The sequence below is a fragment of the Camelina sativa genome, chromosome 8 (genome assembly GCF_030686135.1).
Source record: "Camelina sativa cultivar CO46 ecotype springtype chromosome 8, ASM3068613v1".
Taxonomy (NCBI): domain Eukaryota; kingdom Viridiplantae; phylum Streptophyta; class Magnoliopsida; order Brassicales; family Brassicaceae; genus Camelina; species Camelina sativa.
The window spans coordinates 7,337,135-7,360,892 of NC_141887.1; the positions used below are offsets into that span (position 1 = coordinate 7,337,135).

The 23,758-nt window shown below is 32.9% G+C and overlaps 3 protein-coding genes and 2 pseudogenes across 8 annotated transcripts; 2 read left to right on the forward strand and 3 right to left on the reverse strand.

Annotated features, from left to right (window-relative positions):
* Window positions 1–2,637: 2,637 nt before the first annotated feature.
* LOC104706673 (heavy metal-associated isoprenylated plant protein 39) lies at window positions 2,638–3,899 on the reverse strand. The gene is made up of 3 exons (XM_010422883.3): window positions 3,715–3,899; window positions 3,541–3,619; window positions 2,638–3,020 (listed from the first exon to the last, which is right to left on the reverse strand). Exons 1-3 carry the CDS (start codon window positions 3,721–3,723, stop codon window positions 2,797–2,799), a joined length of 312 nt encoding a protein of 103 aa, XP_010421185.1. The 5' UTR covers window positions 3,724–3,899; the 3' UTR covers window positions 2,638–2,796.
* Window positions 3,900–4,774: 875 nt separating this feature from the next.
* On the reverse strand, window positions 4,775–7,238 carry LOC104706674 (DUF724 domain-containing protein 8-like; annotated as a pseudogene). Its single transcript, XR_015563738.1, has 4 exons — window positions 6,331–7,238; window positions 6,047–6,113; window positions 5,801–5,952; window positions 4,775–5,656 (listed from the first exon to the last, which is right to left on the reverse strand). The product of XR_015563738.1 is annotated as a DUF724 domain-containing protein 8-like (transcript).
* A 1,149-nt stretch (window positions 7,239–8,387) lies between these two features.
* LOC104706675 (DUF724 domain-containing protein 10-like) lies at window positions 8,388–10,872 on the reverse strand. The gene is made up of 5 exons (XM_010422884.3): window positions 10,322–10,872; window positions 9,729–10,178; window positions 9,447–9,507; window positions 9,251–9,345; window positions 8,388–9,147 (listed from the first exon to the last, which is right to left on the reverse strand). Exons 1-5 carry the CDS (start codon window positions 10,769–10,771, stop codon window positions 8,545–8,547), a joined length of 1,659 nt encoding a protein of 552 aa, XP_010421186.2. The 5' UTR covers window positions 10,772–10,872; the 3' UTR covers window positions 8,388–8,544.
* Window positions 10,873–12,314: 1,442 nt separating this feature from the next.
* LOC104706676 (putative amino acid permease 7) lies at window positions 12,315–14,836 on the forward strand (annotated as a pseudogene). The gene is made up of 7 exons (XR_015564154.1): window positions 12,315–12,514; window positions 12,623–12,859; window positions 13,080–13,173; window positions 13,297–13,519; window positions 13,692–13,825; window positions 13,958–14,185; window positions 14,406–14,836. The product of XR_015564154.1 is annotated as a putative amino acid permease 7 (transcript).
* Window positions 14,837–15,158: 322 nt separating this feature from the next.
* Window positions 15,159–18,585, forward strand: LOC104706677 (putative amino acid permease 7). 4 transcript variants are annotated; one of them, XM_087462429.1, is made up of 7 exons: window positions 15,159–15,430; window positions 16,169–16,405; window positions 16,653–16,746; window positions 16,840–17,060; window positions 17,212–17,345; window positions 17,527–17,754; window positions 18,041–18,585. In XM_087462429.1, exons 1-7 carry the CDS (start codon window positions 15,373–15,375, stop codon window positions 18,080–18,082), a joined length of 1,014 nt encoding a protein of 337 aa, XP_087318555.1. In that variant the 5' UTR covers window positions 15,159–15,372; the 3' UTR covers window positions 18,083–18,585. The 4 variants fall into 4 exon arrangements, 2 of the variants coding, with proteins under 2 accessions (XP_087318555.1, XP_010421187.1); XR_015564155.1 differs by having other exon boundaries at window positions 15,248–15,430; window positions 17,522–17,754; window positions 18,033–18,585; XR_015564156.1 differs by having other exon boundaries at window positions 15,248–15,430; window positions 17,522–17,754.
* The last annotated feature ends 5,173 nt before the right edge of the window (window positions 18,586–23,758 follow it).

Genomic DNA, 23,758 nt, shown 5'->3' on the forward strand with positions numbered 1-23,758 from the left:
CACAGAGGCAACAAAACAAATATCTCATACAAATTGCAACCAAACTGAAAATAGAAACTAAAATTGCAAACAAAGAAGATATACAAATCCTTAGAGGATTATCATAGAAACTCTTTAACTTTTAACAACACTAGGTTTTGAATCCACGCTACGCGTAGGTTTATTTGATATATTTTAGTAAAAATTATATATGATTGATGACAATTTTGAAATATTAGCTTATATAAAATTTTAAATTACAATTGATTGGTGAAAATTTTACTTTTTAAAAATATAAAAGTCACTTGTGTTAAAGATTTAAATCTGATCAAAAGAATCATGTAATTAATTGGACGTCGAGGCGAGATGGATCTAACTGGTGACCTAGCATATCCTAAACCGTTTCTTTGACCATCAGACAAACAAAACATTTTTATAATCATGAATTAATCTTGTTTCTCATATTTAGTTGAACACCACCATTTATGTCTTCGTGATTTATTTTTCACTGTTTTCTTATTCTTCATATTCTTTCTCATCAATTTCATTGTCAAATTTTCATGATAAATGTCATCGTTACTTTTACCGTCCGGTTCTTCATTATATTCTTCTTCTTCCTCTTTCTCATCAGCTTCCTCACATTTTCCACTGAATAATCATTTAAAACCTTTTTTTTAGACTACCACACAACCTGTTAACCCATCAAATTCTAATACAAAATCATTGCCTCTTGTCTCGTAAAACTTGCGCAATTTTATAGACCAGCTTAGTCACTACATGCACCCAATTATTGATACTTTCACCTGTATACTTACTCAGTTTTAGATCCACATGTATTGAAACATTTCAAAACAAAATCCTTAATACTACAAAATTGCAAATTACTTGTAGAGAAAGTAATATGAACACATGTATAGCTAATAAAACATGTGTGATTGTCATCGATCATTCTTCTTTAAACCTGAAAAATTAACTCAAACAACATCAAATCAAGATCTTGTGATGTCAATCCTTCTTCCTTTTACTCAAACGATAATTTTACAGAAACAATATCAAATCATCTATAAAGTCATCCATAAAAACATGTTTTAAATTTTTAAGAGTTAAATATTAATAATACTTAAACTTCTTATAGAGTTTAAATATTTATAATATTTTAAACTTTCAATGGAGGTGTTTGTAATATTTTTAAACATCCTATTAAGTTTAAATATTTCTAATATTTAAAGTTTTAAAAGTTTTAGTAATTATAATATTTTAAACTTTTAAATTTTTTAAATTTGGACGCCTGATAAATCAAGCTTCCTGCTCATTCATAGTTGGAAGCATATTAGTCATATTTATAATGGTTTTCAGCCATTGTCTAAAACTTTTTAGTCAATGTGTGACGTTTTAAAGACACTTATTTATAAGTATTTTTAATATAGAAATTTAACATAATTTCAAAAATGTTAAATATTGAGTTGTCTGATCTCAATTGGTCGTTTAATATAGAAAATTCTAGAAATTTAAAAAATGTTAATGAATGACATGTCAAATCCCGACTGAATTTTTTAAATATTTATAATCTTTTTAAACATCCCATAAAGTTTAAATCTTTATAATATTTGAACTTTTAAAAAAAATTTAGAGTTACATATTAATAATACTTAAGAGTTTAAATATTTATAATATTTTAAACTTTCTATGGAGGTATTTATAATATTTTTAAAAAAGTTTCAATAATTATAATATTTTAAACTTGTCAAATTTTTAAATTTGGACGCCTGATAAATCAAGCTTCATGCTCATTCGTAGTTGGAAACATATTAGTCTTATTTATAATGATTCTCAGTCATTGTCTAAATTTTTCTAGCCGATGTGGGACGTTGTAAATACCCTTTATAAGTATTTTAATATAGAAATTTAACATAATTTCAAAAATGTTAAATATTGAATTGTCTTATCGCGATTGGTCGTTTAAAAAATATTTTAATATAGAAAATTCTGAAAATTTAAAAAATGTTAAGTAGTGATATTTGGATGTTTTAAATCCTAGGTGGACAACCTTACAAGCTAGATTTATTTAGTATAGATTTCTTATTTTCTTTTGCGCGAATCTTGTTTCTTATCAAAACCGTAAAATTTTATTGTTTATGTAAAATCGGCAAAGTTAATGAATCCTATTAATCATACTATATTAGTATATGCCAAATCCGGTTTATAATTAATATTCATAATGCTATAACAGAAAAGGTAGCTAATAGTTGCTATTTACAGTAAAACCAAGGTAACTTACAAGTACTCGTTAATGAGTCCTTGTTCTTACCAATTTTTTGAAAAGAATCTGTTATGCGATTTAGTTACTAATTAAAACTTGATTTTTTTTTCCTTCCATGAGTAATATTGTAATAATACTATACATGATAACTTTGAGTTTTCGATCCATTTATAGTTTAAGTACACATCTCCGTATGACTTAATGTTGAACAAATCTTCGAGTTTTTTTTATTACGGAGCTACATATACACTGCTGATATACACTAGTTTTGCGGTTGCAATTAATTTGTTAAAAGGTTTCACATTAATATGGTATGGAACATCTCTTTTACTTATGTCAGATGGCAATAATAGTCTTATGTTTTTTTGTACGTTTTGCATTTGATTTTGGTCGCTCCCTTAAAAAAATAAAATGTCATAAATTTTTAGTTTTATTACAAACTATTGAACAATTAATTTATACCACAAAATTATTCAATGATTTAGACTTATGGAATCAAGATGACAAAAATTTAGGCGTTTTACAATAATATATAGGATCGAGTCATTACTTATAAATCATTTCTTAGGTTCTTCTTCCTTCTTCTCTTCCTTCTTCTCCTCTTTCTTTTCCTCTTTCTTCTCTTCCTTCTTCTCTTCTTTCTTCTCCTCTTTGGCCGGTCCAACCGATATCAAATCGACTTTACCAACCTTCTTCAACTTCTTTACCACAGCAACCGCATCCATCGAACCTATCACCGTCAGTTTTTGATCCTTCATATCAGCTGCTATCGAATCAACTCCTGCTTAAACACAATCCTCTTAGCATAAGACTACTACAGTACATTGTATCATCTTTGATCATACAGTTATCGTTTTGAAACTAATGGAAAAAAATAACACTTAAAATCAGTTTTGTTACCGTACCTTACTACAAATCCCATTATCTACAAATAACCCATAAGGCAGACAACGTAGTTTCCATATCAGCCAGCCTTAACTAGGCCCAAACTAATCCTGATTTGTTCGGCCCATAAAATAACACTTCGTTGACTATGGGTCAAGAAAGGTCAAATAATCCAAGCTCTTAAGAATCTTGACGCAATTATAGCATCAAACCAGATTTCATAACGATTGTTTCATACTATAACTTAGCTAAATAATGGTAATTTAGTTGAGTGACAAAACCAGCAGCAAACGTTTACTCTCCAAATCCTTAAAAAAAAGTTTCTAAAATAGATTGAACATAACTACGGCTCTAAAACCCAGAATCAAGAACTGAGTTTCAAATCAAAAGTGAAAATATAGTTAATAAGTAATCACCGAAGATATCAGCTGCAGCTTCTATGGCTTTCTGCTTGGTCCTATCATCTGTCATGGTTAAAACCTTCAACACCACTTTCTATACAAATCCAACAAAAAAGTAAATTTACAATTTAGGAGAAAGAGATATATCATCATATTCAATTTTTAAAACAGATATGAGAAAAGAAGAACCTGAGCCATTTGGTCTTGGGATCTTGGAGAAGTAAAGTAAAGAAGAGAAGAGATCGAGAAAGGCAAAGAAATAGTTTTTTTTTCTTCTTTCTTTAGTATAGAAAAGAGAGAAAATGAAAATGGGGTATTGATTGACAATTGACAAAAGTTTTTGGTGGCTTTTGGTAAAAAGAGGATGATGAGAACCAACATGTGACGCATGTTTTTCTATGTAATATGTAATGGACAGCTCTACAATATTCTTACTTTGCCTACTTTTTCTAAAGTTGTTTTGTATTTTTCTCGTAAGCCCATCACTCAAATCATTCCATTAGTGTACCACTGCGACTTAGAAAAAACACAAAAAAAAAACAAAAAAAAAACAATCTAAAAGGAAATAAACAGTTTTTAAGGAATGAAATAAAAATTTGCATAGAAAGAACAAAATAATAATTAAACAATAAAAATGTTTTTAAAAATATATTAAATATTAAAGAAATTAAATTTCAATGATAATACTAATACAATTTTTAGTATACATATAATAAATTTTACATTTGATTTTAAAATAAAAATTGTTAATTAAATTTTAGATATGTCATATTAAATATTAATAATTAATAACCTACAATAAAATTTTAAGAGTAATTTAAAATATTTTTACTCTTTATTTACGATATAAACATCTATTAAAATTTATTTTACTATTCATACAGTTTTCAAATAAAGTTTTAAAATTAGTTTAACATGAAATTCATATCAAAAGTATTTTTTTCTGTCAATATATTGTGAAAATATAAAAATTGAAATATTAAGAAATATAATTTTTTATTTATTTTAAAATAAAAACGAATTTTGATATTTGTTTATTTCTTTTTCCATTTGTTCCTCATCAATTTAAGAACAGTTTTGTTCTATTGTGTTTATTGCTTTTTTGAAAAATGTAGAAAAAAAATCTAAATGGTAAAAAATTAGAAGAATGAAGATGAATATCACATTTACTCATTCTTTTGTGGTTACTAAGTCTAAGAGAAGTCATAACCGACGATTCAAATACAATATATTATTAATTATTATTTAATTTTATTCATATCCCGTCTTACTATATATACTTCACTCTCTTTTGTTCTATTTGAAACAAACAGAAAAAGTAAAAGAAAAATCTATCCCTAAATATTCCCCCGCGCAACAGGGGTCCTAGTTAACTAGTTAAAACTTAAAACTAAACATCATTCACCATCCGTGCAAAAGGGCCAACCTAGTCTTTTCAATTACAGAAATCTAAGTTTTCATTTACATACTAGAAAATAATTAGCTTAGAGGTCATATCACTTTTTTTTTACCATGGAGCCAATGCAGTTGTCTGAAACTCAAGCTTCCCATCATCAAGCTCTTGGACAATCTTTGCTGCAAATGACTTACTTTGAGCTATCTCTTTCTCCGTTTCTTCATTCAGCCTCTGCAGCTCCAGAATCTTGCGCTCGTTCTCAGCCTTTACGCACTCTTTCTCTGCAGCTACTTTCTCGGCATTTTTGAGTTCATCTGTGTTCTCTGATTGCCTATCTCTGAGCGACAACAGCTTACTGATCCGTAACTGAAGTGCTTTTACATTGAAACCGTGTTTCTCTAACTTGGAAAAGGAATCACTGAGGCTTAGTAATGAGCACATGGGATCGTCGTGTTGCAGAGCTTTGAGTTCCTCGAGTAAACCAGAAAAGGTAAGCATCATACCAACCGCTGACATTTCACGGGAATCTTCTCTAGTCTCCACTAATGGGATGAAATGAGGACTTTGTGGGACTGTTTTAAATATCTCCATTGATTCAAGTGTCTTCCAAATCGGTAACTTCTTCTCAAAGGGAAAAACCATTGTTGTATCCATTGCTTTGTCTTCCTCAACACTAGCAACAGAACAAAGGTTTTCTTCTCTTTTCCTCTTTCGATTAATATGGTCGCTATTTCCCTGCACGGAAGTTGATCATCCCAAATGTGAAATATCAGTCAATAGAAAAATAACAGTAAAGAGGATTAGGATAATAAGTGCCACAAGCTAACAAACTACAGATAAAGTGAGAATTATAATCTTTAAGTGAAGGGTTAACTTTACATTCTCTTGAGATGACTCGTCTCCCGAGCCATTCTGATTCCTTGGAAGTGTCTTCTCGGGGAGTACCTTTCTTTGAGTTTCAGCTTCTACTTGTATCAACTGTGGTGTAGTTATGCCCGGAGGTGGAGTTAAAGGTTGATCAGATTCATTTGCTGGAAAACAGTGACAGATCAAATTTTCATGATACAGTAACTGAAAAATGTATTTGGAGAACCCATTAGATTTTGGAGAGTGTTACCAACTTACCATTCGTCACAGAACTTTCAGTCTCATCTCCTGATCCTTGACCCTGAGTTGACGACGATTCCCTTGTCTGCAACATTTAACACAGATTCAGAAGCAACAAGAGGATGATAATAATAATACAAAGACTTTTAAATGTAAACCATCATTACACATCAAAAGAAATGACAGTTTCAAAAGAGCTAAGTTTGTGCTAAAGCTGAAAATGGTAGTTTCATATTTTCAAGATTCTTGCATACAATTCACGCAGATTAGTCATTATTGACAAAGAAAATGTTCTATAATACCTTCCAAACGCCATTTTCCCAAAACTGTAAAGGCCTAAGATCCGAGTGTTTGAATGGAAACTCCTTATTTGTCGGCTCTAAAAGCACTGTATACCATTTATAAGGGAGAGTTTCAATCACTCGTCCTTGACGCCATCCCAAACCATAAAGAAACACCTCTACGTACTCCTCTGACTGATACTCATCAACCGAAATAGAAGGCGATGTAGGCCTAAGACTATGGAAATCAACAGTTTTGTTGGGCCTTGCCTTGTTACTATTGTAGCTCGAGGACTTATCACAGACCCTGACAATATACTTGTACTCATCATCATCCTTATCAGCATCGTCACTATCATCATCATCATCATCATCACTTTTGTTTGTATGTTCCAACCTTGGTCTCTCCTACTCTGATGAAGCCTCAAATGCTTTCTCTTAAACTGAATGATACCAGGTGGTGAAACAAAGCAGACCAAGAAATTGGCATCATCAATCTCTTTGACTAAAAAACCAGTAACCCACGAATCTTTAAAATCAGCCTCGACGATGGTGCCTATGCGAAAGCAGACCAAATGCTCTACTCTGGGAGGAACCGGTCGGTATATGACTGAGGAATTGTCAAAAATCTCGAAACAGGAGTGGAGAAGTCGTCCTTAAGCAACTGAACACACTTCTTTGGCGCTTCTGCCACTACAATGGCTTTATACCAAACGTCTTGTAAGATATTTCGAATTCTATACTTGGATTCGGGAACCTTTCTATAACAGACTACGAATTTACAACCTACCTCCATTAAGGACTCTCGTCCATAGCGAACCTCCCCATCCTTGAAAAAAACCCTAAAAGTGAAGAACCCGAAAACCCTAAAGAGATAAAATAAGAAGAAGAAGAAGCGACTCTTGATTTCATCCAAATCGATCGGTAGTCACCGCTTTAGTATTACCGACGGAAGAAGACGGTGCGATTCTTTTTAACTGTGGGAAAGCACAACTGTACGTTTTTTTTTTTTTTTTTTTTTTTTTTTTTTTTTTGTTTCTTCTGAGAAATATAACCAAATTTACAGTACATTTTTTATAAACTAATAAGAGCATATCCACTGAGTAAAATTCTATTAATTTATAAAAGTATTTTTTTTATGGTGATTTATAAAAGTATTTAATTTTATCAGTTGCTTGATAATTTTTTAAAGAATAAGACTTAATCTTTAAAATAAATATTTCATTAGAATCAATTTCAATAAAACTATGGGAAATGAACACTGACAAATATTAATGAAAATTTAAGATTAAATAACAACACAAGAGCCATATTTTAATAAATCTTTACATGTATATATATATATATTGATATTTTATATGATTATTAATTTATAATATTGAAAGGACAATATATTTACATAAGATTTTGAAAAATATATATATATATATATTGTCAATCAATTTGGAACCGGAAAAAATTATTAATCTATAGTGACTATTAACTAATCAAGTATAAATTTATAAAGGTTTTATTGTAAATGAAAAATAGATTCATCTCAAATTTTACCACATTTGAGTGGAAAGTGTAAAATTTATCATTCATCTCATTAGAGATGAATAAAGAAAAGAAAACAAAAAGAAGAAAATTTTGCATCAACTCTACAAGAGAGATGGGTATATCAGAGATAAATCCCTAAGCATAACCGCTGAACAACACAAAAAGTGGTTGATTTAATTTTAACTTGTTAAAACTTAAAACTAAGCATTAATAATCATCCGAAAGGGCCAACGAAGTCTTTTCAATTACATATCGTCTAAGGGGGAAGTATTGGTTTAGGATTTAGAATGAATTTTAATGACTTTAAAAGTTAGGTAAAATATGTTGTTATTCAATCAAGACTTTTAAAAACTCTTTAAAAATTTGGTGTTATTAGTTGTGAATTTGTAAAAAGTTATCTAAAATCTTGATAAATCAGTGTTATTGGATTAAGAGTTTTATAAAGTCATTAAAAGTTTTATGTTATTCAAGTAAAACAAAAGAATCTTGAATTGTTAATGAATTCAAATTTTATGTTATTGGTTTAGGATTTTATATCCTTTCCTTCATAACAAAAGTTATGAAAACTCTTTCATCAAATAGAAAGATTTTACAAGATTAGAAAAAACAAATCATCAAGATTTTAAAAAATTTCCTAAACAATCTCTTAAGTGCAGAATAGAGAGATTAGCTTAAAAAGCTCATATAATTTTTTTATCACCACGGAGCAGATGCAGTTGCTTGAAACTCAAGCTTCACATCATCAAGCTCTTGGACAATCTTTGCTTCACATGACATACTCTCAGCTATCTCTTTGTCCATCTCCTCATTCAGCCTTTGCAGCTCGAGAATCTTGCGCTTGTTCTCAACCTTTGCACTCTCTTTATCTCCAGTCACTTTCTTGGCACCTTTGAGTTCATCCTCTTTCTTTGATTGCATACCTCTAAGTGTCAACAACTTACAGATTCTCGACTTAGCTCCTTTTACATTGAACCCGTGTTTCTCTAACTCGTCCAAGGAAATACTGATCCTTATGAATGAGCTTATGGTCTCCTTGTGTGGCAGAAGTTTGACTTCATCAAGTAAACCAGAAAAGGTAAACATCATACCAACCGCTAACATTTCTCGGGATTCTTCTCTAGTCTCTACCAATGGGTTGAAATGAGGACTTTGTGGGACTGTTTTAAACACCTCCATTGATTCAAGTATCTTCCAAAATGGTGACTTCTTCTCAAAGGGCAAAACCATTGTTGTATCCTTTGCTACAGAACAAAGGTTATCTTCTCTTTTCCTCTTTCGATTAATATCTTCGTTATTTCCCTGCACGGAAGTTGTCAAGAAGATTAAGATGATAAAGCCACCAGCTAACAAACTAGCGAGAAATTGAGAAATGATAATGTAAAAGCGAAAAGTTCCACTTTACATTCTCTCGTGTTGAATCGTTTTCAGCCTTTACTTGTTTCAACGGTGTTATGGTCATGCCTGGAGGTGGAGTTACATGTGGATCAGATTCATTTGCTGGAAAACAGTGGAAATTATAAGATCAATTTTTCATGATATAGAAACTGAAAATGTGTTTGTAGAATTCGCTTTGATTTTGGAGAGTGTTACCAACTTACCATTCATCACAGAATCACCCATCTTATCTCCTGATCCCTGAGTTAAAGACAATTCCCTTGTCTGCAACATATAACACATATCATAAACCACAACAAGAAGATAACAAAACAAATACTTCCAATGCAAACCATTGTTACACATCTAAGAAATGTTGTCAAAGGAGCTGAAGTTCTAAAGCTACAATGACAGTTTTCTTATTTCCATTATCCACACGAATTAGTCACTATTGACAATAATCTAGTGTTGTTGACTAAAACCAGTGAATCAAAAACGTTAAATACCTTCCAAACACCATCTTCCCACACCTTCAAAGGCCTAAGATCCGATTTTTTGAACAACACTTTCTTCTTTGTAGCCTCCATAAGCAATCCACACCAGAGCCTTCCCATCATTGGTATTTGACTTTCCGTAACCCGTCCTTGACGCCATCCATAACCATCATGATACACCTCTATGAATTCATCCACTTGATACTCTTCAACCCGAAAAAAAGGTGGTATAGGCCTAAGACTAGGCAAATCGACCGTTTTGTTTGGTCTTCCCTCATAACTCTTGCGGATCAAAGGCATATCCTTGACAATATACCTAAACTCACCATCATCACCCTCTTTAAACTCTTTAATAACCATTGCAGGTACCCATACGAACTCATCAGTTTCATTTATCTTAGACCTTAGTTCCACCATTGTTCCAGGACTAAACATAGGCTCCTCAGCTAACCGCATCAAGAACTACTAACAGTAAAGTTAAAGTCTTTCATTAAGATTTCACAATCAGAGTTACCCAAAACATTAGTGAAAAACAAAACTTTCGATAACAATAGCAAGAAAGATTTAAACTTGAGAAGCAAGCAACCCTCAAAAAACACAATTACCTCTGAATTTTGTGTTGATCTAATGATCCACCATGAGTATATCTTCTCATCGACCCACTCAAGATGAGGCCTCAAATGCTTTTTACCAAACTGAATGATCTCAGATAGCGAATCAAAGAACACCAAACACTGGTCATCACCAATCTCTTTGACTACAAAACCAGTCCACCACGCATCTTTGTAATCAGCGTCGACGATGGTGCCTATCTCGATATCGATGCAAGCTTGCACATTTTTTGGCGGGATGGGTCGAATCAAGACTTTGTCTCTGAGTTCGTTAAGAGGAGTGGAGAAGTCTTCCTTCAGGAACCGAACACAGAGTTCTCTGAGCGGTTTTGCTTCGATAATGGCTTTGTACCAAACGCCTTCAGTGCCATTGTTTTTGTAAGAGATTTCGACTTCACAACCGTCTCTCAGTGATAGCCTTTCACTCAGAAACTGTTTCTCCATGATTGATTTACTCACTGTAAAAAGGAAAAAATCGAACCTTTGTTAGACAGAAACCCTTAAAACTGAAGAAGATGGCACTCGTGCAGTCGTGCGTTAACTGCAAGGAAAAATGTATTTTTTAATATATTTTTTTTAAATATAGTTTTGTGGGTTTTCGAAAAATAACCAAAGATTGTTTTAAAAAAAATAAAAAATAAATATCAAAAAAAATTTAAAAATATTTATGACAAACCATTTTTTGCTGAAAATTGAAAGAATATATGTTAGTATATTCTTTAAACTGCACTTTTTAAATGTAGATTAAACAATTGATGCATTTAGAATTTGATATTGGTAAAAAGTATGTAAAGAATCAAGATAATGACCACACAGAAAAAAAACAAAAGGTAGAACTTTTCATATTTTGCAAATAATAATCCTAACTATAAATAAACTGACCAAGATAAAATATAGAACTTTAAAGAATTAAAAATACATTGAACTTTATGTTGACAACGCAAAATTAGGATGAAACAATCTACGTCAGTTGCACCGCTAAGTGATTGTCAAAATCTACAAAATTAAAATTTTAGAAGAACAAAATTCTTTGATGTAGCAAAAATCTCAACTTACAACTATAAAAGAATAACTATTCAGTTTCTCTCCCTCACACAAAACGATTTCAAATCATCTTTGTCAACTGTATACAATTTCGATTCCTCATCTTGATATGTATATTATTATTTTTTAGTTTATTTTTTTTTACCTCGGGATGTATTTTTTTTTAAGGAGGCATATTATAAACTTAATTTATAGAATAAATGTATAGAATGTAAAAGATTATAAAATGTATAGAATAAATAAAATAAAATTTTTATTATTATTTTATAACTAACAAATAACAGTAAAATTTATGCAAATATTTTTTTGTACTGTACAGCATGGATAACTATGTAGTTCCATACTTGAACCCGTAACCTCTAAATTTTGCATGAGATATATAGTTTACTGAATCAATCATTTTTTTTCTAAAAGACAATTTCTCCTGATAAAAACTCACTCTTTTGCGCAATAAGTTTATACGTATCATCAAATAAATTATTCATCCGCAATTGTTATACAAACAGGACAGTAGTGCACATTATCTCTTTTCTAAAAAAGATGTCATTTTAAATTACTAGTTACTGTTTCAAAGAGAAATATAAAGCGAAGCTAAATTGTTGTTCACACATCAAAATCGAGAAAGTAATGGTGTGACCAATAGACTACCAAAGAGTTATGTTTGATCTTTCACACATTAAGTTTGGTATTATATAATACAAAATTAGAGATTAAACCTACCGAATATAGACAATGTGTAATTGTTATTTGGTTAATGAAAAGTTGGGATGTTGATTGACGAAAGAAAAAGTCAAACCATTCCAATCAATAATGACTCGTGACCATCCATTTTATTAACCAATAATAATGGTAAATGACAAATCATATATGTCGTCTTGTTCACAATAATTCTACTCTCGAGAAGATAACATATTTCCATGTCCTTTTCTCGCATAGATACACACATAACCAGCTGCACATAACATAAAGTACTATGTATCTTCACACATAACATAACTACATAAGTACTATACTTATCTTCATCTTCATCTTCCATAACAAACAAAAGTCTGAGAAAAAATATGGACACTAAAGAAGTTGACGAGTCTCGAGTTATGAGACGAACCGAACTTCAACTTCATGATTCAGTTTCTACAAGAACAGGTAGATATCCGTAAAGCATCATAATCATGAGCATTAATTAGAGCAATTAAATGTGTATTTAGTCGCTAATAGTTACCTTGTGTTTATTATTTTTATTTTTTTTAAAAGGAACGTTATGGACGGCGGTGGCACATATAATAACAGGAGTGATAGGAGCAGGAGTGTTGTCGTTGGCTTGGGCCATGTCGGAGCTCGGCTGGATCGCTGGTCCGGCCGCGCTTATAGCTTTCGCCGGAGTCACACTTCTCTCTGCTGTTCTTCTTTCCAATTGCTACACTTACCCCGATCCTGAAACCGGTCCCCTCCGGCTAAACTCTTACTCTCAAGCCGTTAATTTGTATTTAGGTTCAGATCTCATATTCTGCTATCATTCACAGTCACACACAAAGTAAACTAGTTTTAAACATATATAGATTGTTTGATTGGTCTGATGGTGTTGGTCGAGTGGTATAGTAGTAGTCTAGAATGAGCACTGACCATTTATGATTACAATTTTGGTTACTACAAATATATATATATATTTAAAATTGATTTATTTTATTCAGTTAGTAAATTTGATTTGCAGGAAAGAAGAATCAGATGGTATGTGGGTTCTTTGTATACATTACCCTGTTTGGTTGTGGCATTGCTTATACCATTGTGACAGCTACTTGCGTTAGGTAACATAATGTTAAACCTACACCTTTTTTTAGTCTCTTAGAAATGTTGTGATTTACAATATTTATCTTTTTCTTTTGGGTGAAATAATATTGATATGTTGAGGGTCTTCCATTTCGTTACAGAGCGATTATGAGATCAAATTGTTATCATAGAGAAGGACACACAGTGCAACATCTTCATATGGAGACAACAACAACTACTTCATGCTTTTGTTTGATTTACTGCAGATCTTTATGTCACAAATACCTAATTTCCACAACATGTTGTGGCTCTCTATTGTCGCTGCGATTATGTCTTTTGCTTACTCCTCCATTGGCCTCGGCCTCGCCTTTGACAAAATCATAGGTAAAGATAAGCCAGATGATCTTGTATATAGATTAATATTGCTTTGTTACTTGTGACACTAACCAATTAATAAGAGTTTTAAGTGTTGATGAGGTAATTAACTCCTTTTATTGTCATTAATTGATTTTTAGATAGAAAATGATTGAATATTTTGTTTTGTTCTAAAATGAAGAAAAACGACAAATTGAGGGAAGCATAAAGGGAAGTCCAGCAGAAAACAGAGGTGCAAAAGTATGGTTAGTGTTCCAAGCTCTTGGGAACATTGCCTTTTCATATCCTTTCTCAACAGTACTTCTTGAGATTCAGGTAAATGATTTACCTTCATACAAACTGATGCTAAGTAAGACAATAAAAACATTAACTACTCCAAGAGATTCTAAAAATTGTACGTTAAATCACAAGAGCATAATAGTCTGCTAAATTGCTAATCAAGGACAGGACACATTGAAATCCCCACCGGCGGAGAAGCAAACGATGAAGAAAGCCTCTATGGCTGCGGTAATCATCACAACATTCTTCTACCTTTGTTGTGGATGTTTTGGGTACGCGGCCTTTGGAGATTCCACCCCGGGAAATCTCTTGACCGGTTTGGGCTTCTATGAGCCATTCTGGCTTGTTGATTTCGCCAACGCTTGCATTGTTCTTCATTTAGTAGGTGGATATCAGGTATCGTACAAACCCCTGGTCCAATCTAACCAACACATCTAGTGTTTCAAACGTCAATTTCTATTTTTTTGTTTACATGCGTAATCACAGCTTAGAAAGCAAACCATGCACAATTTTTAATATACTAGAAAGAAAAAAGAAGATAATTGTCAACCAATTTTTTTAATTTTTTTAAAAAAAACATTTTGATATTTTTAACATATAAAAAATATCATTGTAGGTGTACAGTCAACCAATTTACGCGGCTATGGAGAGATGGCTAACCGAAAAATACCCACAAAACAAGTTCGTCGCCAGATTCTACGGCTTAAAATGGCCAATGTTACGAGGAGGAATGGTGAGAGTGAATCCAATGAGGATGTGTCTGAGAACGACGTATGTGGTGATCTACCGGGGATAGCGATGTTGTTTCCATACTTCAATGAAGTACTTGGAGTGTTGGGGGCACTTGGCTTTTGGCCTTTGGCTGTATATTTCCCTGTGGAGATGTGTATACTGCAGAGGAAGATCCGTGTTTGGACGCGACCTTGGCTTGTTCTTCGACTTTTCAGCTTCGTTTGCTTGCTCGTCTCTTTCTTGTCTCTTGTTGGATCGATCCATGGACTTGTCGGAGCGAAATCTAGATGACTAACCAACTTATTTTGATATACTCATCATAAAGAAATAATAACCTATTCAAAAAATAAGTGATGGTTAACGTATTTGTATTATTTCTCTGGTTGACGTAATAATAACATATGCTGAGATGAGAATGCCAATTACGAACAGACCGATAGAATAATATACCAAACAAACAGAATATTAGAGAAATCCATCCTTGAAATAAAAAAGTTGATAATAAAGTTATTGTGGATGAACAGAATTTAAAGTAGTATGGCAAACACATATTCCTTTTTGCATTCTAAGCAAAAAAAAAAAGAAATAGACCACTCAACTGTTAAATTAGTTTCATCCATTCCAATCAATGACTAATGGGTAGATGCGACCATCGAAAAAAATATCTTATGTTATTCGCATGAAACACGAGTACTATAAATAAGTACACGTAAATTACAACCATCTGTCTTTCAACTCATTCAAGCAAAGTTTCTTTCCCCAAGAAGATTAAACGTATTCATTTCGTCTTCCCCATAAATATATATACATAAACCTACTAAACATCTTCATCTTCGTCATCCAAAATAATAATGGACATCAAAGAAGATGCCAAGTCTCAACTTCGTGATTCAGTTTCTACAAGAACAGGTAAACCCTTTAGTAATTAACTAGATTAGATTAGGACCAGAGCACGGATTGAATTTTTTTTATTTGTATTATAATTTTATAATAAAATATAATTTATATGATTATTTTTAAACGTTGTTTTGGATAAAACATTATGCAATAAAAACAATATGCTAAATATGATGACTTGAAAAAAATACTTATTCTCTAAGTATTATATTGTTAATTTTGTAATTTTATGTATGAGAAATGGTTATGTTTGTTGTTTGTTTTTATTTTAATTTTTGAACATGTTTGGTGAAAGTTTTTTAATATGACCCGTGCTTAGGTAAGATTTTATTTTCAGTTGCACAATAAGATCTCGGAAATCACGCTTAAGTGTGATAAGTTTCCAAGATTTTATTCCTTTCTACGCCTAAAAATATATTTTTATGCCTAACAGTATATATTTTGTAACAATACATGAAAATTGTATAAATCATTGGAATATTCTCTTTAAAAATATTCTTTGGGATATTCTTAAGTGTATTCAGATAGCTTACATATTGACTTTAATCTATAATGTTTTTTTTAACCAACCTATATTTAATATATAACATATTTTGTAACCAACTAATAAAAATTATATAGTCTACAAAAAGGGTCGTGTACTTCCATTTTATTATGTAAGGGATCATTTAATTAAACAGTATATTATATATATTTAGTTGCTAATTGATAATAGTCACGTTGTGTTTTCTTGAATAAAAAAAAAAATAGGAACGTTATGGACGGCTGTGACACATATAATAACAGGAGTGATAGGAGCAGGAGTGTTGTCGCTGGCTTGGGCAACGGCAGAGCTTGGCTGGATCGCTGGTCCGGCCGCGCTTATAGCGTTCGCGGGAGTCACACTTCTCTCTGCTTTTCTTCTTTCCGATTGCTACCGTTACCCCGATCCTGACAACGGCCTCCCCCGACTTAATTCTTACGCTCAAGCCGTTAAGGTTTATTTAGGTTAACTTCAAAACTCATAATCTGATTTCATTCTGATATGTTCAACTAGCGTACTAGCTGTCCATCTAATGAAATAAAAAAAGTTTTGGAAATCAATAATTTGAATACATGCAATGGGAAAAGACTAAGTACTGTGCTCTTTAACCCCGCCCCCCCCCCCCCCCCCCCCCCACCCAAGGAGATTGTATGGATTTAATAAAATATTATAAGTAATAATTTAATTTGTTAATGGTTAGTTTAATTGCAGGGAAGAAGAATGAGATAGTATGTGGGGCTGTTGTATACATTAACCTTATGGGATTTTGCATTGCGTATACCATTGTTACAGCTACATCCATTAGGTAAATAATACATGTAAACATATTTGAACTGTTGTTTCTTTTGTTCTTTGGAATTTTTAATTGATATGTAGAGTTTCTTTTATTTCTTCACAGAGCAATTATGAAATCGAATTGTTATCATAGAGAAGGACACAATGCAACATGTTCATATGGAGACAACAACGACTACTTTATGCTGTTGTTTGGTTTCGTTCAGATCCTTATGTCACAAATCCCTAATTTCCACGACATGCTATGGCTCTCTATTGTCGCTGCGATTATGTCTTTTGCTTACTCCTTGATTGGCATCTGCCTTGCCCTTGGCAAAATCATAGGTATAGACAATATATTCATCTCTGATATATATATGTATATTAATTTTGTCTTTGTTGCTTTTGATACTCAGTCCACTTCACTTATTATCAATAGATTATAGATTTTGAGGTGTAAGACAATTGAATATTTTAATTTTTCATTCAAATGGAGAAAAACGAAAAATTGAGGGAAGTGTAAGGGGAAGTCCAGCAGAAAACAGAGGTGCAAAAGTATGGTTAGTGTTCCAAGCTCTTGGGAACATTGCCTTTTCATATCCTTTCTCAATCATACTTCTTGAGATTCAGGTAAATAATTTACCATTATACACATAATGATATTACCATTATGATACGACAGACAAATAAAAATTTAACTCCAAAAGAGATTCTAAAAATTGTACGTTAAATCAAAAGAGCAAAAGTTGATATAGTTTGCTGATCAAATAACCTTCTTTTTTTATGTGGGTTGAATGAAAATTAAGGACAGGACACATTGAGATCACCACCGGCAGAGAAGCATACGATGAAGAAAGCCTCGGCGGTTGCGGTATTTATCCAAACATTCTTCTTCTTCTGTTGCGGATGTTTTGGCTATGCGGCCTTTGGAGATTCCACCCCGGGAAATCTCTTGACCGGTTTCGGATTCTATGAGCCATTCTGGCTCGTCGATTTTGCCAACGCTTGCATTGTTCTTCATTTAGTTGGTGGATACCAGGTATCGTACAAGAACCCTTGTGCCCATCTAACAAAAACCTCCATGCATGTTTTGCTTTACATGTGTACAAAACCACGTTTCAGAATGTGGAGATGTATACATATATGTTTTGACATTTTGAGTTTACAGTTAACAAAACAAAAATGTTTAAATACCAAAACATTAGATTTGTTTTGATATGAAATGTAAATAAACATTATGAAATGTAAATAAACAATAACGAGGTTACGAGAATCAAATCATTTTCAAGTTTATAACATATAGAATGCCATGTTTAGGTCTACAGTCAACCGATTTTCGCGGCGATGGAGAGATGCCTAACCGATAAATACCCACAAAACAAGTTCATCGCCAATTTCTACGACTTCAAACTTCCAATATTACGAGGAGGAACAGCGAGACTGAATCCAATGAGGATATGTCTGAGAACGATGTATGTGGTGATCACAACGGGAGTGGCAGTGATGTTTCCCTACTTCAATGAAGTATTAGGAGTGTTGGGGGCAATTGGATTTTGGCCTTTGGCAGTTTATTTTCCTGTGGAGATGTGTATAATGCAGAAGAAGATACAAAGTTGGACACGGCCATGGCTTCTTCTTAGAGGTGTTAGCTTTGTTTGCTTGCTTGTCTGTCTCTTGTGTCTTGTTGGATCCATTTATGGACTTGTGGGAGCAAAATTTGGATGATTAGCCAATAAGTTGCCTTTGTGATATAGGGATGAGAGATCTTCCTACTCTCTAATTGGTAAATAAATGTGAACTGTTATAACTGAAGAAACAAACTCTTCATGTAACTAATTAGCATTTAATATACAAAGTTGAATTTTTAATACACCAACTCTAAAGAACTCTCTGATTTTGCTCTTGTTTGACTAAGAATGAAGAAAAAAAATGATGTCGTGCAAAGAAACGGAGCAAGTGGCTTAACTCGTAAGAAAAAAGAACAAAAAAAAAAAAACAAAACAGAGCAAGTGGCTCGAAGTAAACGGCACAAGAGATCAATGAGTTCAAATGACAATATGATGTCGTGAAATGGACATCTGTTTTACGATACAAAAATCTCTCGCTTAATCTAGGAAAGACTCTATTGAAAATAGAAAAAAACACTAAGGTTGATCAAAAAAATATTTCACATTAAGCGCAGGAACACACTTTGATTCTTTTTTTTTTTTTTTTTTTGTTAAAAGTAGGAAGAGAGGTAAATAATAATAGAACAAACAAAAAAGTGACAAACTTTGATTCTTCTGAATACCAAAACTGTTTAAGGTGACATTTACGAAAGTCATGGACTCGTGGATGGTGGTACATCTTGAGAATATAATATTTCCATTGTAACAAAAACTCTTCGACCAAAAGATTTTCAATCAACATTTTTTTCTCAAGGCTTTAAGAATTCATCCAAGAATCACTCGAATTCACTTATCGTCCTATAATTTTTTATTCTTCAAATGAATGTCAAAGACAATGGATAAAAAAGAAAAGAACTCGCAGCTTTTAGTATTCAATCTGAAATATTCAAATTGAATAAAATCTTAAACTTACATATTTTATATTTTTGTTTATAAAATTATCTGAAAATCTTAGAATATCTCAAAACCTAATGAAAATACTGTTAGATTATATATCTAAAATATATGTCTTTTGTATGACTTTTTGAAACTCATCCCTCTAGAGTTGGGGCTTGGGGGCACTTGGGTTTGGCCTTTGGCTGGATGCGACCATGGCTTCTTCTTTGAGTTTTCAGCTTTGTTTGCTTGCTCGTCTCTCTCTTGTTTCTTATTGGATCTTGTAATTGCGGATGAGGTGCAAATAATAAAGTGCAGAAAGTAAATACCATAAGAGCTTTGTTAACGAGGTTCGATTTTTCCTACTCCCCGGGACCACGTCCAGATTTCGATTCCATTAGAATAAGAAAGCAAATACAACCTATTCGCAAAAGCGTAAATCAACCACAACCCTCTTAATTCACAGCTCCGTTCTATAACATGAAATCTTAAGGATAAATCTCTACCCTTAACTAAACTCACACCGAGCCTAGATTCAAACCAAGATAACCTAACCTTGGGCTAAACTCCTCCTGAGCCTAGACTTCAGATCTCCAACTTTCTGGAGCAACCTTCACACACACGCCACACCGACGAACAAAGAACAACTCTCTGTAGCAACCTTCACACACAAGCCACACCGACAAACAAAAAAGCTTGAACAACACAAGCACCAAACTGCGAAACTAAGCCGCACACAAATAGAAAGCTCTCTAGGGTTCTAACCTTTATGCCTCAGCTCTATTGCCTCTCTATGAGGTGCCCAACACCTACTTATATACCCATCAAGACTTCCTAATCACCATAGGAGAAGATTTCCAAATTTCATAAGAAAATGATTTTTTCCTTTTTATTATTTTCCTTTTCCTTGTAAACTTTCAATTTAATTAACCAAAGAAATAATAGTTTTTTTTTTCAATTCATCCTCAAACCGTCCTTCAATATTACCTTCTCAAACCTTCTAGAAACCTCTCAGACACATAAAACAACAGCAATCTTGTATCACTTCTTGTATCACACAGTCACTACTTCAGACAAACCAATACATCTTCAGATCTATCCATGGACTTGTCGGAGCAAAATTCTGATGACTAATTAACCAACGACGTCGTTTGACACGTGGCATCCATGTAAGTGACCGGTTATTAACACCGGCTTAGCCATATATTTGCACAAGTTCACTGGTTAGTTAATGTATGGATTTGTTCAGGTATGAATTTAACATAGTAATTTTAGATATGTAGGGTACGAAATTTCCGATTTTTCAGAGATAATAAACACATTTTTTTTGCATTCGAAGCCAAGAAAAATGGGCCACCATTCCAATCAAAGGTATACGTAGATGTCACCATAATTCTAAAAGAAATAGCATACCTCCGAGTGTTTCTATTGCACAATAGAAGTCTAGAAATAGTTGGTTCACCTTACTATTTCTATTGCATGTTCTAAAAGAAATAGCATACCTCCGAGTGTTTTGGTACAGTGTAAATGTACCTAGCATTTTTGGAACTCAACAAGAAGGATGTCCATAGCTAGTGGAAACTGTGTGGATCAGTGGTTGATGGTATCAGGTGACATTAAGATAAATGTTGTGCAATAAAGAAGCTGTCAAAATGAAAAAAGTATTGGAACAAATGTGGAGTTTTTACCTTAGAGGTGACGTGAACAACGACATAGCTGCATGCAAAAGGATTTTGCGTAGCGGAAACCATTCGAAAGCATCAGCAAACACAAGAAATGCCCATCAGTCTCAATTTTTTAATCACAGAGCCCAGCAGAAGATAACACATGGATATGAACAAATCAAGAGATAATCCAGTTTCAACGGTAGTGATACAACATGCACTACAAAAAAAGATTAGTTTACATCATTTATTTTTAATATTGGTATTAGTTATAAATGATGTAAAAAACTTTTGTATCATTTAAATAAATGATTGATAATCTGATGATGCAAATCATTTACATCAGTTAATTAATAACCGATGCTAATATACAAAATATTTACATCAATTATAATAAATGATACGAAAGTATGTCAACTGCAAAAATGATGTTAATTTTTACATCAGTTTATTTAAGTGATATTAGTATTAGTGTCGATTAAAAAAACTAATTTCAATTATTTACATCACTTATTAATAACCGATGTTAATAGGTGTGTTAATATATTTTTTCAGTCTCGAACTGATATTTTAGGATGGATCAACATCTCTATTAATTAATCAATTAATAAATTAATAAAATTTTGTAGTCCCATGATTATTAATTTTTTAAAGGTTTTACTCTATATATATTGAAGTTACTAAAAATATAAGAAAAAAAAATAGTTACATTTCAAAATATTGTTTGATAACTGAAAAACTGTTTTTTATACATGAAGAAATAGATGGAAAAATAATATTAGACAATCTTATTCGTCAACAGCTAAAAAATAATTAACAAATAATTTAAAAAATAAAATTAGCATTATTTTTGCATGTTTTGGCAAAACGGCTAATTTCAAGTTGTTTTCCTTTAAATTGAAACAACATATTTTTTTAACGTTCTTTTCTCTCTTATTGTTAAAAAAAAATTCTCAAATCAAAATCCTAAATTCATGCATTACTCTCTCTCTCGCGATCTGAACTGTCTCTCGAATCTCTTGAGTTTTTTCTAGCCGATTAGGATAAACTAGAGTCCGGAAGATGAAGCATTCCTGCTTTCGCAAGGCAGTTGGGCGTTTCCATGTTGTATGGAAATGGTAAGCAGTATGCTCAAGGGAAGACATATAAGAGATGCTTGTCGTCGAAGATACCGAGAACTCATGGGTATTTAGGTGTTTATGTGGCTTTGGATGCTGCTAGTAATGGGAACTTCAAGACAAGGTACCCAGATGAAGTTGAACAGTTGATTGAAAGGCTAGCATCAAGCAACAACACTAAGAATACGGACCTAGAGCGTAAAAGAACACTGAAGGCCATAATTCAAATCACTTTGCTACTGTGAATGCTAAGTTGGATACAATGCATAATCTTCTTATGGGAAAGAAGTGTAACATCCGCGAACCGGAATCCCGGTTTAAGGGGTGCATCGATCGATGCAAGGTCAGTTTGTGCGGACGAGTTTAAGTTAAACGCTGCGTTTTGGGTGAAAGAAAAACCTTAACTCGAGTTTCTGTCTCATTAATCGTGTTTAGCCGCTTTGGAGAAAAAGAAAAGAGAGAAAAAGTGTTTTTGAGTGTTCTTGAGGATTTTGGGAGATTGGAAGCTGTTCCTGTAGAGATCTGTAGCTGAGATCGTTGTAGGAGCTTCCTGGAAGTGTTTTCTTGCTTGTTTGAGGTTCAGAATCGTCTTGGCAAAGGTAAGTGCATGACCATGGCTAATGTAAGCTGGAGATTTATCTGATCTGCTTGTTTATGTGTTGTTTGGCTTGTTAGAATGTTATTTGGGACGTTAGGAAGCTTTCTTGTGGCTTAGGATCGAGTTTTGTGGTTGTAGGAACGAAGATCCGGTGAGAAGTTTCGGGGTAAAGCGATGCTCGACATGTGCATCGGTCGATGCACTATGTGTGTCGGTCGATGCACTATGTGTGTCGGTCGATGCAGATGCGAGGACGGTGCGTTAACCCTAGGGTTTTCGTGCTACGTCGAGCATGCGTCGGTCGATGCAGTGTTCGTGTCGGTCGATGCAAGCTTGTGTCGGTCGATGCAACCCCTTCTGGTGTCGGTCGATGCATGTTTGGTGGTTTGTTATTGATATTTGTTGATTGTTGGTTGATGGTTATGGATGTCTCTATTGCTTGTGTGTATAGCCCAATAGATGGGAGACTTGCCTTACTGAGTGTTTATAAAATACTCATGCATTGCAATTTGTGTTTGTGGTACAAGTAACGGCTAAGTGTGATCGTGGAATCAAGGCAATGAAGAGGAGAATGTTCTAGTGACTCGCTTGGTTGTCTGGTTTCTGTTAGGTTTCTAGAGTTGAGTCCTAGAATGTTGTTTAGGATTGCTGGTTCTCTGGTTTGTGTTGATTGGGATTAATACTGGTTATTTATTGGTATCGTATTTCCACTGTTTGGTGTGATTGTGGTTAGGTGGCTAGTGGATATAGGACCACTAGTTGTAGAGTATTTATTATTATTATTATTATTATTATTATTATTATTATTATTATTATTATTATTATTATTATTATTATTATTATTATTATTATTATTATTATTATTATTATTATTATTATTATTATTATATTATTAAAAAAAATGGGTCGGGTCGTTTCAGTTTGGTATCAGAGCCCTTATGATTCTAGGTTTGGGTTCAATAGGCTTTGTGTTGTAGATGTTTGGGAATGGCATACTTTGATTGATTATGTGAGTTAAACAATTGTGTGTGGCATGGAGTCCTAGAACATCCTCTTCGAGCCTACTGTGTGATTCCATGGTGAGTTTATGTTTCTGTGTTCTATATTAATTGCTTGCTTA